This window comes from Chionomys nivalis, chromosome 16 (assembly GCF_950005125.1).
Source record: "Chionomys nivalis chromosome 16, mChiNiv1.1, whole genome shotgun sequence".
Lineage (NCBI taxonomy): Eukaryota > Metazoa > Chordata > Mammalia > Rodentia > Cricetidae > Chionomys > Chionomys nivalis.
Window position 1 is genome coordinate 825,105 of NC_080101.1, and position 15,191 is coordinate 840,295.

General features: G+C 37.6%; 1 protein-coding gene across 1 annotated transcript in view; it reads right to left on the reverse strand.

Moving 5' to 3' along the window:
• The window catches only part of Cngb3 (cyclic nucleotide gated channel subunit beta 3), a 144,029-nt gene that overhangs the window by 24,499 nt on the left and 104,339 nt on the right, over positions 1–15,191 (reverse strand). The window contains exon 14 of the mRNA XM_057790739.1: positions 3,334–3,417. Coding sequence (XP_057646722.1) covers positions 3,334–3,417 — 84 coding nt within the window. The remainder of the gene's footprint in view (positions 1–3,333; positions 3,418–15,191) is intronic.

The following is a 15,191-nucleotide window of genomic DNA, read 5'->3' on the forward strand; positions in this document are numbered from 1 at the left end:
TTGCATTCTTCTGCCTCCCCTTTCCTCCACTTTTGTCTTTCTTTTCCTCACAGGTATGCACTCACTTGTTTTTATTATTGGATGAATTTGATATAATGATAAAATTAGAAAGCTGCATCCCTTCACCTCACACTTCCTTAAGCAAATTTGCATTGTTTCAAGGTACAAGTGCTGAAGTTTCTACTGCTATCTCAATAACCAGCCCCTGGAACAACTTGAATCTCTTTTAATGCACTCAGCCTTTGGCATTCCTGTGTGCCACTGCCCCCAGAGAAACTCTTAATTAGCCTTGTTTCTTTCTTTTGCTTTTTCCCTCTCTCCCATTTTAATGAGCTTGATTTCATTTCACTTACAATCACTCTGTATTCTACCTGGATGAGTTTATACGAGTTGTATATGCTTGGTTTCCAGTGTGCCAGAATCTCTCCTTCCTTCCTGTTATCGTTGACAGTTCCTTCTCAGTCACCCTTTCTGATTCCTCTTCATTGATCTCCTTAATAATATTGGTGCCTTCACAGTCACAGCCTCAGCCTTCTTTCTCATACCATGCCTTGACCTCTTAAAGCCAGCTTTCATTACATTCCAGTTGCCAAACATTCACCTTCGATTTCATCTTCTTTCATCTGATTGATTCCACCTGTAAGCTGGTATTTGCAACTGATGTATTTGAAATTTTTCACACCTCATTTGATTTTGTCTTTTCCCACTATTCTAGTTCCTTATTTGCTCCCATTACTTGAAGATGACAGGCTCTGTCTTGCCTCTCAGATCATTGCTGCAACTTCTCATAAAAAATATTAGCCCATCGATTTCCTTTTTCTTTCTTTCTTTTTCTTTCTTTTTTTTTTTTTTCTAAAGGACTATTTATCTTTAGGCTTTACAAAGGTCACAGCTGACAAACTGGCAACTTCTCTCTATCCATTTCCAATATAAATAAGTGCCTTCAGTATTCTGCCTTCTAACAACTTCTGTTCCTCTTTATATAAGAGCACACTTTACAGTTTTGCATTAAATTAATTTAATTTTTTGTTTCCTTTCTCTTCCTTCAAGTCAGTCTTTCTAATGGTCATATTTTGGAACTAGTTGGAAATTTTTTAGACTAATATGGGGGGACTCATCAGGACCAGCTGAATGTTTATGTGTGGAACTCAGACTCCTTAGTTCATATGATGCTGACATACTGTGATTTGAACACCTTGGTCTAGACTGTAAACCTCTGAAGGACTTTGGTTGTTTTTTGCTCATTACCCATTATAGCACCTGTCCCAGAATATTAAAAACTTTTTATTGCAGCTGGGAAGTGGTGGCATACACTTTAATCCCAGCACTTGGGAGGCAGAGACAGGTGGATCTGTGGGTTTGTAGTCAGCCTGGTCTACAGAGTGAACTCCAGGACAGCCAAGGCTACATAGAGAAATCCTGTTTCAATAAACAAATAAATAAACAAAACAATAACAACAACCTCCCCCAAACACAAACAGATAAACAAGATAATGACAACCTTCCCCCAAACGAACAAACAAACAACTGGCTTACTGTTTGTGGAATATGTGATTTAAATGGCTTTAACACACGTCTTACTGTAGTTTTCTACATTTTTCCTGCAGCCACAAATCCCTTCCTCTCTTCCTTGGCCCAGCCAATTCTTTTCCATACTTAACTGAATTCACTTAAGTTTATTTCCCAAGACTTATTACAGGTTTCTTCTTCAGAAGTCTTCCAGCAGCTGCCCTTGCTTTTGTCCTATAACCTGGTATTTATTCTACACTATTTTGGAATGGAGTAAGTGCTTTTTCTTTTCTTTTCTTTTTTTTTTTTTCTTTTTTTGGTTTGGTTTTTCGAGACAGGGTTTCTCCGTGGGTTTGGAGCCTGTCCTGGAACTAGCTCTTGTAGACCAGGCTGGTCTCAAACTCACAGAGATCCACCTGCCTCTGCCTCCCGAGTGCTGGGATTAAAGGCGTGCGCCACCATCGCCCAGCTTGGAGTAAGTGCTTTTTATCCACACTTACTTGTGAATTCTCCAAGGCCTGAGGTCATCTCCAATTTTTTGTATTATTCACTTTTATTTATATTTATATTTTATTTGTTTTTAAAATTTTATACAAGTATATATATATACCATCCCTTTTTTGTATCTCCTATTAGTCTCCTTTGTCCTCCTACACATTTTACTTCCACTTTAATGTTACATATACACATACTTCTATGTTCTATTTTAGATTTTGATTGTTCGCTTCATCATTGAGTTAGTTTCTTTAGATACAAAATTCAGGATCTCATTGTCTCTTGTTTTTGGAAAAGAACTTGCTCTGTAAATGAGGATGGCTTAGAACTGATGACTCAGAACTCTCTGTGTCTCTACTATTGACTCTGACTTTGTGATACTCTTGCCTCATCCTTTCCTGAGTGCTGTGATTATAGACATGTTCTTAATTATTTTTTAAGATATTGACCAGAGACTGGTGTGGTGATGGACACCTTTATTTCCAATGCTTGAGAGGCAGAGATAGGCAGCTCTCTATGAGTTGCAGGGTAGACTGGCCTACATAGTGGATTCCAGGCCAGCCAGGGCAAAATAATGAGACCCATCAATCTGTGTAAAAAGACAGACACAATATATGAACAGTTATTATTTCTTCAAGATAGAATTTCATGATTGTGGTTTATATTTTCTATTTAAGAAATAATAGACATATGATACTTTTGTAGTCATAAAATTCACAATAAAGATTTTAAAATGGCATTGATTATCTACTAATTGTGTGAAATAACAGATATCTTGCTGATGATGCAGAAAAAGCACCTATCACTTCTATAGTATGTCCTTCATTTAAAATGTTCAAATTTGATGGTTTCTGATAATTTACATTTATACAAATATCTTTTCAGACTACCTACATATCTACCCTATGACATATACAATGGAATCTATATTATTTTGTTCTATTTTAACTCCAAGAATTTATTGCTTGGGGCTGGAGAGATGGCTCAGAGGTTAAGAGTACTGACTGCTCTTCAGGAGGTCCTGAGTTCAATTCCCAGCAACCACATGGTGGCTCACAACCATCTATAATGAAATCTGGTACCCTCTTCTGGCCTGCAGGCATACATGCAGACAGAATACTGAGAATACTGTACACATAATAAATAAAAATAAATCTTTACAAAAAATAAAAAGAATTTATTGCTGTTTTGCAGAATTAAATATATGGTCTAGTGTTTTATAATATGGAGGTTACTCTGGACAGATTTTATTTCAAATACATTATTGACCTATGTCCAAATTCCTCCAATGTCTTATTAACTGTGCACTTGAAAATAGCATGCACTCACCTTTTTACACACAAAGTCACCAGGTAAATAAATTGTGGATTTCAATCTTAGCAGTAGGTCATAAATCATCTGTGTGTCACAGCCCTATATAAGGAGAACAATAATTTTACAGACATGGCCAAAAGCAAACATCCTAAGTTATTGTAAAAATAAAATGTAAATAGTTAATAGTTATCCATCTTTCTCTCCAATGCTAACTTACAATGTATATGGACTTCACTTTATCTAAACTCTATAGAGAAAAGATACCAATATCAAGAGATTATAATAATAAAGAAATATTACCATAACTCACAGCATTTGCTAAACAGCTTTCTTTTGTAAAACAACATTACTAAAATTTTTAATATTATTTAACTCTTCAAACTTATGTATATGTCTTTCTTCTCTAACATAATGATCTTCTTAAAGATGGGAAGATACTTATGAAAGCAGTATCTGCCACACTTAAAGTATTGGTCGGAACAAGGGAGCCTCCATAAGACTAATCAAAGCCCTCTACATATATGTGACGGTTGTATAGCTTGGTATATTTGTGGGACTCATAACAATGGGAGAAAGACTGTCTCTAATGCTTTGACTGGCTCTTGGGAACCTATTCCTCACACTGTGTTGCCTTGCCAGTCTAAATACAAGGGAGGGAGCTTAACCTTTCCTTGATATGCTATACTTTGTTGATACCCATGGGATGACTGCCCATTTCAAAACAGAAACACAGGAGCAATGGATTGAGACTGGGGAGAGAAGGGAAGAGGAAGGGAATGGGAGGAGAGGAGGGAGAGAAAACTGGTCTGAAAGCAAAATAAATAAATTTTTAAAAGTAGTTTTGTTTGGGACTGTCTGTTTCACATAGCCATCTTTTAGTGACCTCTTGCTTATTGGCTGACTATAGAGACAATCTACTTGTCTCACTGAACTAAACTCTATATGCTCTATGGAGTGTGACGTTTTTCTTTTATTGAAGATAGACTCTTAGATTTTTTTTGCCATACAATATATTCTGACTGTAGTTTTTCCCCCTCTATTCCTCCCAGGAGCTCTCCACTTCTTCTCTCATTAGAAAAGGACAAGCTTCTTAGAGATAACAAAATACAATAAGTTAAGAAAACAAAAACTATCACATTGAAGTTGGACACAGCAACCCAAAAGGAGAAAAAGAGTTCTAAGAACAGGCACAAGAGTCAGAGACCACTTGTTCTCACAGTTAGGAGTCCACCAAAAATGCTGAGTTAATAGTTATATATGCAGGAAACCTGTTGCAGACCCCTGACAGCCATGTACTTGCTGTTTGAGTCTCTGTGAGCTCATATGTGCCTTGCTTAGTTGATTAAGAGGTCCTGTTCTCCTGGTGTTTTCCATCTCTTCTGGCTCTCAGAATTTTTCCAGTCTCTCCATTTGATTCACTGAACTCTGAAGGGAGGGATTTTATTTAGACCTCCTCTATTTTACACTCTTGATCCACATAATGTCTGGCTGGAGGTCTCTAGATATGTTCCCCTCTGCTGCTGGAGGAAGCCTCTCCGATGATGAACGGATAAGAGACTGATCTATGAATATAGCAGAATATCTTTAGGAATTGTTTTACTGATTTTTTTTCTTTTTTTTGTCAAGTTTTGTTTGGTTTTACCATATGTCTCTGGGCTATCTAGTCTCTGATTCTTGGTTACCCAAGCAGTGTTGGGTATGGGCTTCTTCTTATGGAGTGGGCCGTAAGTAAAATCAGACATTGGTTGACTATTCCCACAGTTCTGTGCCAACATTGCCCTAGTATATTTTGGAGGGAGGACAGGTTGTAGGTCAAAGGTTTTGTGGCTGGGTTGGTGTCCACATTTCTCTTCAGTAACCTCTATAACGCCTTCCCCTACCAAAGAGATTAGAACCTTGGAATGAAGGGTCTATTCATGTACTAGCTCAACTATTCCATGTTCAATGAGTTGTGTGGGCATTGTCCTTGGCAACGGGACCCACTGTCAGTTTGCAGAGAGCAACCCTCTATCTTAGCGTCAGCCTGGATTGTTTGCGAATTTCCTACATAAGACCCCTTTGGTCAACAACTTAATTGAATGCAGCTCAGTCCCTCTACTAGAAGCCTTGCTTGACTACAAGAGATGACCAGGTGACACTTTGTATCCCTTATTACTAGGAGTCCTCATTATATCACCTTCATAAATTGCAAGGAGTTTCCACTGCACTAGGTTTCCATGCCACCTCCTAAATGTCCCCAATTCCAGTCATCTCTCCCTGCATTCTATCTCTCCAAGCCATCCCCCTCCCCCCGCACTAGCTTGATCCCTCACACTCCAATCCCTGCCATCTCCAGTCTACCCATAAAAATCTATTCTATTTTACCTTCCCAGGGAGATCCATAAAGCCCCCCCCCCACCTGCCCCTCCTCTTTACCTAACCTCTCTGCCTCTAAAGATTCTGGTTGATTATAATTTACTTAATGCTTAACATCCACTTATAAGTGAACACATACCATTTGTCTTTCTGTGTCTGGGTTACCTCACTTAGAATGAACTTTTTGAGTACCATCCGTTTGGCTGTGATGTCATATTTTTAACAGCTGAATAATACACCATTGCATAAATGTACATGTTTTTTTAAAAAATTTATTCTTCTATTGAGGGTCATCTAGGTCATTTAGTTTCTGGCTATTATGAATAAAGCTACAGTGAGCATGGCTGAACAAGTGTCCTTGTGGTAGAATGGAGAGTTCTTTGGGTACATGTGTAAGAGTGGTATATGAGATCATGAGGTAAACCGATTCCCAATTTTTCTGAGGAAATTTTCACAGTGGCTGTACAAGTTTGCACTCCCATCAGCAATGGAGGAGTGTTTCTCTTACTCCACATTCTCACCTCATTTTTAAATTAGATTATTTATAGTTTTTTGATACCTAGTTTCTTCTCTCTCTCTCTCTCTCTCTCTCTCTATATATATATATATATATATATATATATATATATATATATATATATATATATTTGTTTTTTCGAGACAGGGTTTCTCTGTGGCTTTGGAGCCTGTCCTGGAACTAGGTCTGTAGACCAGGCTGGTCTCGAACTCACAGAAATCCGCCTGCCTCTGCCTCCCGAGTGCTGGGATTAAAGGCGTATTTTTGATATTAGTCCTCTATCAGATGTGGAGTTGGTAAAAATCTTTTCCCATTCTGTAGGCTGTTGCTTTGTTTGATTGGTAGTGTCCTTTGCTTTATAGAAGCTTGTCAGGTTCACGAGGTCCCATGTTTTAATGGTTGATCTTAGTGCCTGTGCTACCTGTGTTCTGTTTAGAAAGTGTCTCCTGTGACAATGGATTAGAGGCTAGTCCCCACTTTTCTTCTACCAGGTTCAGTGTGTCTGGTTTATGTTGAGGTCTTTGATCCACTTGGACTTTAGCTTTATGCAAGGTGGTGAATATGGATCTACTTGTATTCTTTTACATGCAGACATCCAATTTGCCCGGTATCATTTATTTGTTAAAGATATTTTATTTTTTCCCATGTATATTTATGACTTCTTCATAAAAAAATCAAGTCTCCATAGGTGTGTGAATTTACTTCTGGGTCTTCAATTCAATTCTGTTGATCAATGTGTCTGTTTTTATGCTAATTAATATAGTTTTTATTACTGTAGCTCCGTAATACATCATGAAATCAAGTGTGGTGATACCTCCAGCAGTTCTCTTATTGTTCAGGATTGTTTTAGATATCCTGGGTTTTTGTTTGTTCATATGAAGTGGAGAATTGTGTTGTAATTTTTATGGGGATGTATTGAATCTATAGATTGTTCTGGTAGGATGACCATTTTTACTATGTTAAACCTGCCAATCCATGAGCATGGGAGATCTTTCCATTTTCTGATATCTTTTTCAATTTATTACCTCAAAGACTTGAAATTTTTAATCATACAAATCTTTCACTTTCTTAGAGCTACCCTAAGATTTTTTTTTTGCTTTTTCAAGACAGGGTTTCTCTGTGGTTTTGGAGCCTGTCCTGGAACTAGCTCTTGTAGACCAGGCTGGTCTCAAACTCACAGAGATCTGCCTGCCTCTGCCTCCCGAGTGCTGGGATTAAAGGCGTGCGCCACCACCACCCGTACCCTAAGATATTTGATATTATTTGAGACTATTGTGAAAGGCATTGTTCCAGTCTGTTTGCCATTTGTATATAAAGGGAGGGGAGCTACTGATTTCTTTTGAGTTGTATCCTAAATCTTGTATCCTAAAATTTGCTAAAAGTATTTATCAGCTATAGGAGTTCTATGGTGGAAATTTTAGAGTCAGTTATGTATACTTTTATATCATCTTCAAATAATGATACGTTGATATCTTCTTTTCCAATTTGTATGTCCTTGATGTCCATCAGTTGTCTTATTGCTCATGCTAAAACTTCGAGTATATATTGACTTGATATGGAGAGAGTGAATTTCCTTGTCTTGTTCCTGACTTTAGTGAATCGCTTTGGGATTCCCTCTGATTAATTTGGGATTAATCTGATGTTGGCTCTAGGCTTGCTGTATTATGTTTAAGTATATCCCTTATGTTCCTGATCTCTCCATGACTTTTATGATGAAGGGGTGTTTGATTTTGTCAAACACCTTGAATATGTGGGTTTTTTCCCTTCAGTTGTTCATATGGTTGATTACATTTATTAATTTCCTTATATTTAACCATCTCTGCATCTCTGGGGTAAAGTCCAGCGATTAACCATTATATATGACACTCCCACATCAGACCATGTCAATGGTCTTGCTGTTTTCTTGGATTTCTTTGCAAGTATTTTGTTATTTTGGCACCTATGTTCATAAGGGAAATCGGTCTGTAGTTCTTTTCCTAGTTGAGTCATTATGTGGTATAGATATCAGGGTAACTGTAGTCTCATAAAATGAATTGGGTAATGTTTCTTCTGTCTCTATTTTGTGGACTTACTTGAGCATCTGGAAGAATTCTACACTAAAACCATTTGGTCTTGGGCCTTTTTTGGTTGGTAGACTTTTAAGGACTGTTTTTATCCCACTAGAGGTTAGAGATCTTTCTATGCTGTTTATATAATCATCATTTAACTGTGGTAAGTTGTACCTATCAAGAGAACTATCTGCTTCTTTTAAGTTTTCCAGTTTGGTGGAATAGAGGTTTTCTGAAGTATGTCCTTATGATTCTCTGGATTTTCTTAGCATCTGTTCCTATCTCATTTTTTTCATTTTTTACTGTTAATTTGGATAGTCTCTCTCTGCTTTTTACTTAGTTTGAATATGGGTTTGTCTATCCTCTTGATTTTCTCAAAGAACCAATTTTTGTTTTGACCCATTTTTCATTCAGTAGAGAGTTGTACAGTTTGTAGGCTTTCTGATGTTTCTGTTGTTGGTATCCAGCTTTAGTCTGAGGTTCTCTGATAGGATTTATGGAGTTATTTCAATTTTCTTATATCTGATGAAACTTGTTTTGTGTCTGAGTATGTGGTCAATTTTGGAGGAAGTTCTGTGAGGTTCTGAGAAGAAGGTATATTCTTTTGTGTTTGAGTGAAATGTTCTTTAATATATTTAGGTTCATTTGATTTGTAAGATCTGTTAGCTCCTGCATTTCTCTGTTTAGTTTCTGCCTGGATGGCCTGTCAGTTGGCGAGAGTGGGATATTGAAGTCTCCCACTATCAGTGTGTGAGGGTCAGTATGTGATTTAAGCTGTAGTAATCTTTATTTTATATACTTAGACTCTCTTATATTTGGGGCATAAATGGTAAGAATTTGTAGGCTTCAATATCAAAAAAGGTTTGAAATAACACTACATATATGTTTATATACAATTACTCAAATAATGTGATTTACACAAAGGAAGACAGGGAATATATTAAATATACTATTAGATTATGGAATAAACTAATATCTCATGATCTATGTATAACAAATAAAATTATAAAAAATGATGTTCATAAAGATGTCTTAAAAGCATAAATCTTGGTGACACTTTCTGGGGGAGGAGAAGGGAGACTGGCTGTGAAGAGAACAAATGGGACTTCAATAATTATTCTTAAAATGCCAATAAGAACATTCTCTTGGAGACATACATTTCACCATTCTTCTTCTAACCATCAGGTGAGCTCACTGGCCAAAAGTGCTAATAAAGGTGAACAAATCAATTGGGAACTGTTATACCAATCGAGGAGATAAACCCTAAAATAGATAAGCAGACAATTAGTCCTCTTCTCAGTCCGAAAACACAAGCATTTCCATCCGTAGTTCCCAAAGGCTTGCTTAGGTTTTCCCAGAGATGAACATTTGTGCTATTTGAATTTCTATTAACACATTTGGACAGACTCTGAATCAGATTACATAAACTCAACATAAATGCTATAAACAGTAAACACTGGAATTTGCTTTGCCAACCAAGCAATGCCATCTATGAGAGGATGTTTTATGGTAAGCTCCCCTAGTTCTGGCCGCTGTGGCTTAGGGTCAACCCCTTCCCATACAGATTCTAACTTAGGAAAATGAAGCCTGCATGGTGAAGTCTTTCTATTTTATGGCATGTTTGAGAACTACTACACTTTTTTTTAACCACAAAATTATTTTGTTCATATTTGTTTATGTGTTTGTGTGTGCACATGTGCATGGAGTCAGAGAACAACTCACAGGATTCACTGTTCTTCTGCCATTTGTGTTCTGGGTTGGAACTTCAGGCTTTTAGGCTTCATGGGAAACCAACTTACCCACTCCTTCAGTATATGTTTAAAAAGAATTGCATCTTACATTAACTTTTTCCCCCTTTTTCTATTTGACTTTCTTTGGTAGAAGTAATTAGGATATTTTCAGATAATAGAAATTCAGAGAGGAGCAACTGTTCTTGAATTTACCCCTTTCTTTTTTTGTGCTGAAATTGCTTTCTTTACATTATTTGGCAATTTTTGGCTGCAGGACAAAATCTTTGTCTGTGACCATGGGTCATATTAGACATGCACTTGTAGCTTGAAGGATGTTGGTTGCATATACATTCATTAGCCAGCTGCCTTTTATTACCAGTGACTAACTGCATAAATTCCTCTATTTTCAACTGCATAGAGATTCGTAAAGCAGATTGAAAAAAAAATGCTATCCACAGTTTCAACAATTCTGTTGAAATAATAAGTACATACATAATATATTAAAGACATTTACATTTACTTCTCCAGGTGTCAAAACAGCCACCTGACAGTTTGTTCATCCTTGTTTTTACTTATTGATAACTTCAGTTTAGAGACCAAAGTGTTTCCAATGCTGCAAGTGCCAGCACTGAAACCCCAGGACAGTTTCAATGGACAGAGGACAGAAGGACCAGGGGGATGCTTCCCGTGGCCTCAAAAATCACAAAGCTTGTTTTCTTATAGTAGGATTTTTCTTCTGTGTAGTTCAGGGCACTGTTTACTTATTTAATGCCTTACAATTTCCATTTGTCTTGCAGTGGATTTATGTATGGGCTTATTTCAGTGCATTATTGAACAGTAAATTGGGGTAAGGCCTCTCTCTCTAAGGCAAACATTCAGTGGAACTGACAGTAAATATCACAAAAGGTTCTTCTGCTATCTACTGAACCCAAGTTTGGAAATGGAATCTGACTGCACTGCTGAGGAATGTCATCGTGTCCTACTTTGCTTTTTATTCCTCTGATAAAAAAAAAACTACTAGCAGAAGCAAGGTAGGGAGGAAAAAGTTTATTTGGCTTACATGTTCTAATCACAGTTCATCGCTGAGGGAAGCCAGGTCAGGAGCTCAAGTAGAGCAGCAACCAGAGGCAGAAACTGAAGCAGAGATCATGGAGGAATATTGCTTCTTGACTTACTCCTCATGGCTTGCTTTCTTATGCCACCCAGGACTACCTGCCCATGTGTCTTAGTCACTGTTCTATTACTGTGAAGAGACACCATGACCAAGTTACTCTTCTAAAAGAAATAATTTAATTGAGACACCTGCTGACAGTTTGAGAGATTTAGTCCATTATCATCATGGTGAGAAGCATGGCAGCTCACATACAGGAATGGTGCTGGAGAAGTAGCTGAGAGTTACATCCTAATGCCCTAGCCAAGAGAGAGACAATGGGCCTGGTATGGACATTTGAGACCTCAAAGTCCACTCCCAGTGATACACTTCCTCCAATAGGCCACACCTCCTAATCCTTCCAAATAGTGCGGCTCCCTAATGACTAAGCTTTCAAATATATGAGCCTATGGGGACCATTCTTATTCAAACCACCATACCAGGGGTGCCACTGCCCCAAGTAGGCTGAACTCCCTCACATCAATCATTAGATAAGAAAATCTCCCATATTTTCCTACATGCCCATCTAATGGAGGCATTTGTTCATTGAGGTTCCCTCTGCTCAGATGACTCTAGCTTGTGCCAATTTGACAAAAACCTAACAAATACATATGGTAACTTTATTTTTAAGCCTTATTCTTTGGTCAGGACAAGAAAAGGCTGATGTAGACCCTGGATGGCTGACATTTTATACGCCATGTAACTCGGGGGATGGGTGTAGGCATCCCAACTTTCCCTGAAGCTTCTTTCAGTCCCCTTGATCATCTCTTTGAATTTTTTGTCATGCCATGTAAATAAAAGCTTCTAGATTTCCTTGTAGTACCTCCAGAAAGCAGTGAATATTTGGGGATCATGAACGATGCTGCTATGTCAGTCACCCTAATACAGAGCTTTTAGATTTGATATCCCATTTCTGTGATTCCACAAGATTTCCAGCATGGCTGCACTGGTTAAACAGGGCAAACAATGCCTACTGGGCAGAGTCCAAGACTACCTGCACCTTTTCTCCTTTAAGCTGGTCACTGGTGATAAGCAGGTACAGGATGTGGGTCTGATATGCCATTGTTCATGGGAAAAAGCAGAGGAACTGAACTAACCAGAACTAACCTGCCTGCTAGATAGCCATATGCTCACACTCAAACCCCAGAGAGACTTCTCTCTCAGGGATATCAGCAAACCCACCCCAGCAGTGTGTGGGATCTGAGTCACAGATTAACAGTGCACAGATTAACACCAAACACGGATAACTTTTTTCTTTTCTACAATATTGTGAGGATAGAATGCCTGATGAAACATTAACATGATGGTTGTAATAATATTAGCAGTTATATTAAAGTTTACTGCTTTGTTTGTCTTTTTAACTCTTCCAACTCCCCTGTGGGGCTAAGAGTCAATTTTGTGTTTTAGGCAAAGGCTAGGAAGCTGAGGAGGCCTCTTTACTCCCTCTTGTGTCACCCACCCAGCAGGCATTACCTCCTGAGCACTCTGAGGTCAAGGGGCCTGGACTATCTGCTCTCTTCTCACCAGAGCTTGGGACATATTAGACACAGAATGAACACGGGCTGATGTGTGAAATAAAACTGGTGGAAATGATTTTGTTTTAAACAATGAGAAGTTCAGTGTTGCCTAAAAACTGTGTTAAATATACATGTTAAGATTCTGGAGTTGTAAACTGAGGTGTGGGAGATCCCATATTTATTCAAAGTATAACCTAACTGTTGTGTATCAGTTCCAGGAAACTCATTTTTAACATCTACAAATATGGAACATAATTTATGGAAGCTGATAAAACTTATCTGTAGAATCCCTACATTTTTAGTTCTATGGGGCTCATTCTTTTCTGTTTCTAGGCACCCCACACCTTTTTGTGTGTTTTCTTTGAGATGGACCTTAAAATATTATCAGTGATTTCTAATTAACTCTGAATTTAAGTGACTCCTAAGAACAAGCAATGATCTCTAAGGCTTTTACCAGCTTGGTTTTGCTTACTGTAAAGAGAAATGTGTTGTTTTATCTTACACTTCATTCCCATTGAAAAAAGAAAGGTGAGTCACAAGTTCACAGTTTATCAATACTGAATCTTAAATCCTATCAGATCTAGTCATACACTCAGTGTTTGCAACACTAATAATAGCTTTCTCCAGCAGCTTCCTTTAAGAACTGTGAATAATTCAATAATTTTAGGAATTATTATACACGCTTTTCCAGGAACTTTACATGTTCCAAGTGAGAAGTGAAGCTAACTCATCCTTCTAGGATCAGGCAGGGTCATGCCAAGAACTCAACTTTACTAGTCTGAATATTACACTGAGACTGTGTCAGTTTTGTTTCTCAGCAACAGTAATAATAATACTTTCCTAAATGTCAAACACTGATATGGATTATATGTTTGAAATTAGCTGATCATCACAACACACACACACATACACACACACACACACATCATCATCATCATCATCATCATCTTATATTTATTTAGAATCTCCTCACCCTAGGGCACCCTAAAGAGCAGACAGTATGAGTCAGCTACAGGAGGTGCCCCCTACTGCTGGGCTTCTGCCTTGGATACCAGGATGTGAAGGACTGGGATTTGTTTAATTTAAGAGCTTACTGTTCAAAAGCTTTGAGGAAAGTCTAGAAACAGCACCTCATGACTGACAGTCCTGCTGTAAAACCGAGGTTGGTGACAATGGTACATGGGTTTCCTGTAGCAGCCCGATTTCAGGCCCTGGTGAGGCGATGTATGATGGGATGTCTGACTAGGCCGCCACTGCTGGGATCTGAGTGTGGAGGCATCACTTTGCCTTTCCCATTCTATTCTGGGTGTGACTGTCACTCACACACAAATGATTCCTCCTGATATTTCCTACTGAGGAAGTCACAGATTTCCCAGAAGCCGTTAGTCATAAGTGAATCACAGGTCACAGTAAAGTGTTCTGTGCAGAATGGGATCTACAGTTTTTCCAGAGTAGCAAATGTCAGACATTTTATGTTTTCTTTGATTGGTAGGCAATAGACATTCATGTTTCAAGTTTGGTGTTTCAAGGTCTCCCAGTTTCTTTCTGTGGGGAGGTGGGGCTCTTATTTTTTATTTTTTATTTTATTTTATTATTTATTTTTTTAAGGTATGTGATTTTAATCCTAGTCACTAGGTGGCATGGCAGAACTTTTTATTAAATTTCCTTCCATTTCTAATAATTTAGTGGCCAAAGCAAAGTGTGATTTCCCTTGCCTAATTTAATAAAAATATATACATTTAAAAATCAAAATAGGGATTATAAAAAACTCCACATGATTATCTCATTAGATGCAAAAGGGCCTTAATGAAATCCAACACTCCTTCATGAATATTTTAGGGATACAAGGGACACACCTAAACATAATAAAGGCAATTTATATCAAGTCTATAGTCAATAATGAATTAAATGGAAAAAAATCTCAAATCAATTCCACAAAAATCAGGAACAAAACAAAGTTGTCCACTCTCCACATCTAATCAATAAATACTTGACGTTTTAGCACAAGCAGTAAGACAACTGAAAGAGATCAAGTGTATGCCAAAAGGAAAGGAAGAAGTTGAAGTATTATTTACAGATATGATAGTATACATAAGTGATATTAAAAATTTTAACTAAACCTGACAAATAGTTTTAGCAAAGTGGTTAGATAAAAGAGCAACAACAACAACAAAACCAAACAAACCAGTAACCCTCTTATAAACAATTGACAAGCACACTGTGAAGAAATTAGGGGAAACAGCTTTCACAATAGCCTCAAATAATATATCTCTGGGTAACTCTAGCCAAGAAAGTGAAAGACTTAGATGATAAAAGCTTCAAGTTTACACTTATATGATGAAGTATTACTGAGCTGTTAAAAAATAACATCTTGAAATTTGTAGGCAAATGGATGAAAAAAGGAAAAAATCATACTGACTGAGATCAACCAAACACAGAAAGATAAATATGGTAGGTATTCACTTGAGTGTATATTAGCCATTAATTAAATGATAACCAAGCTACAATCTATAGATGCAGAAAGGTTAGGTAAAGAGAAGGGATTTGGAGGGGGCA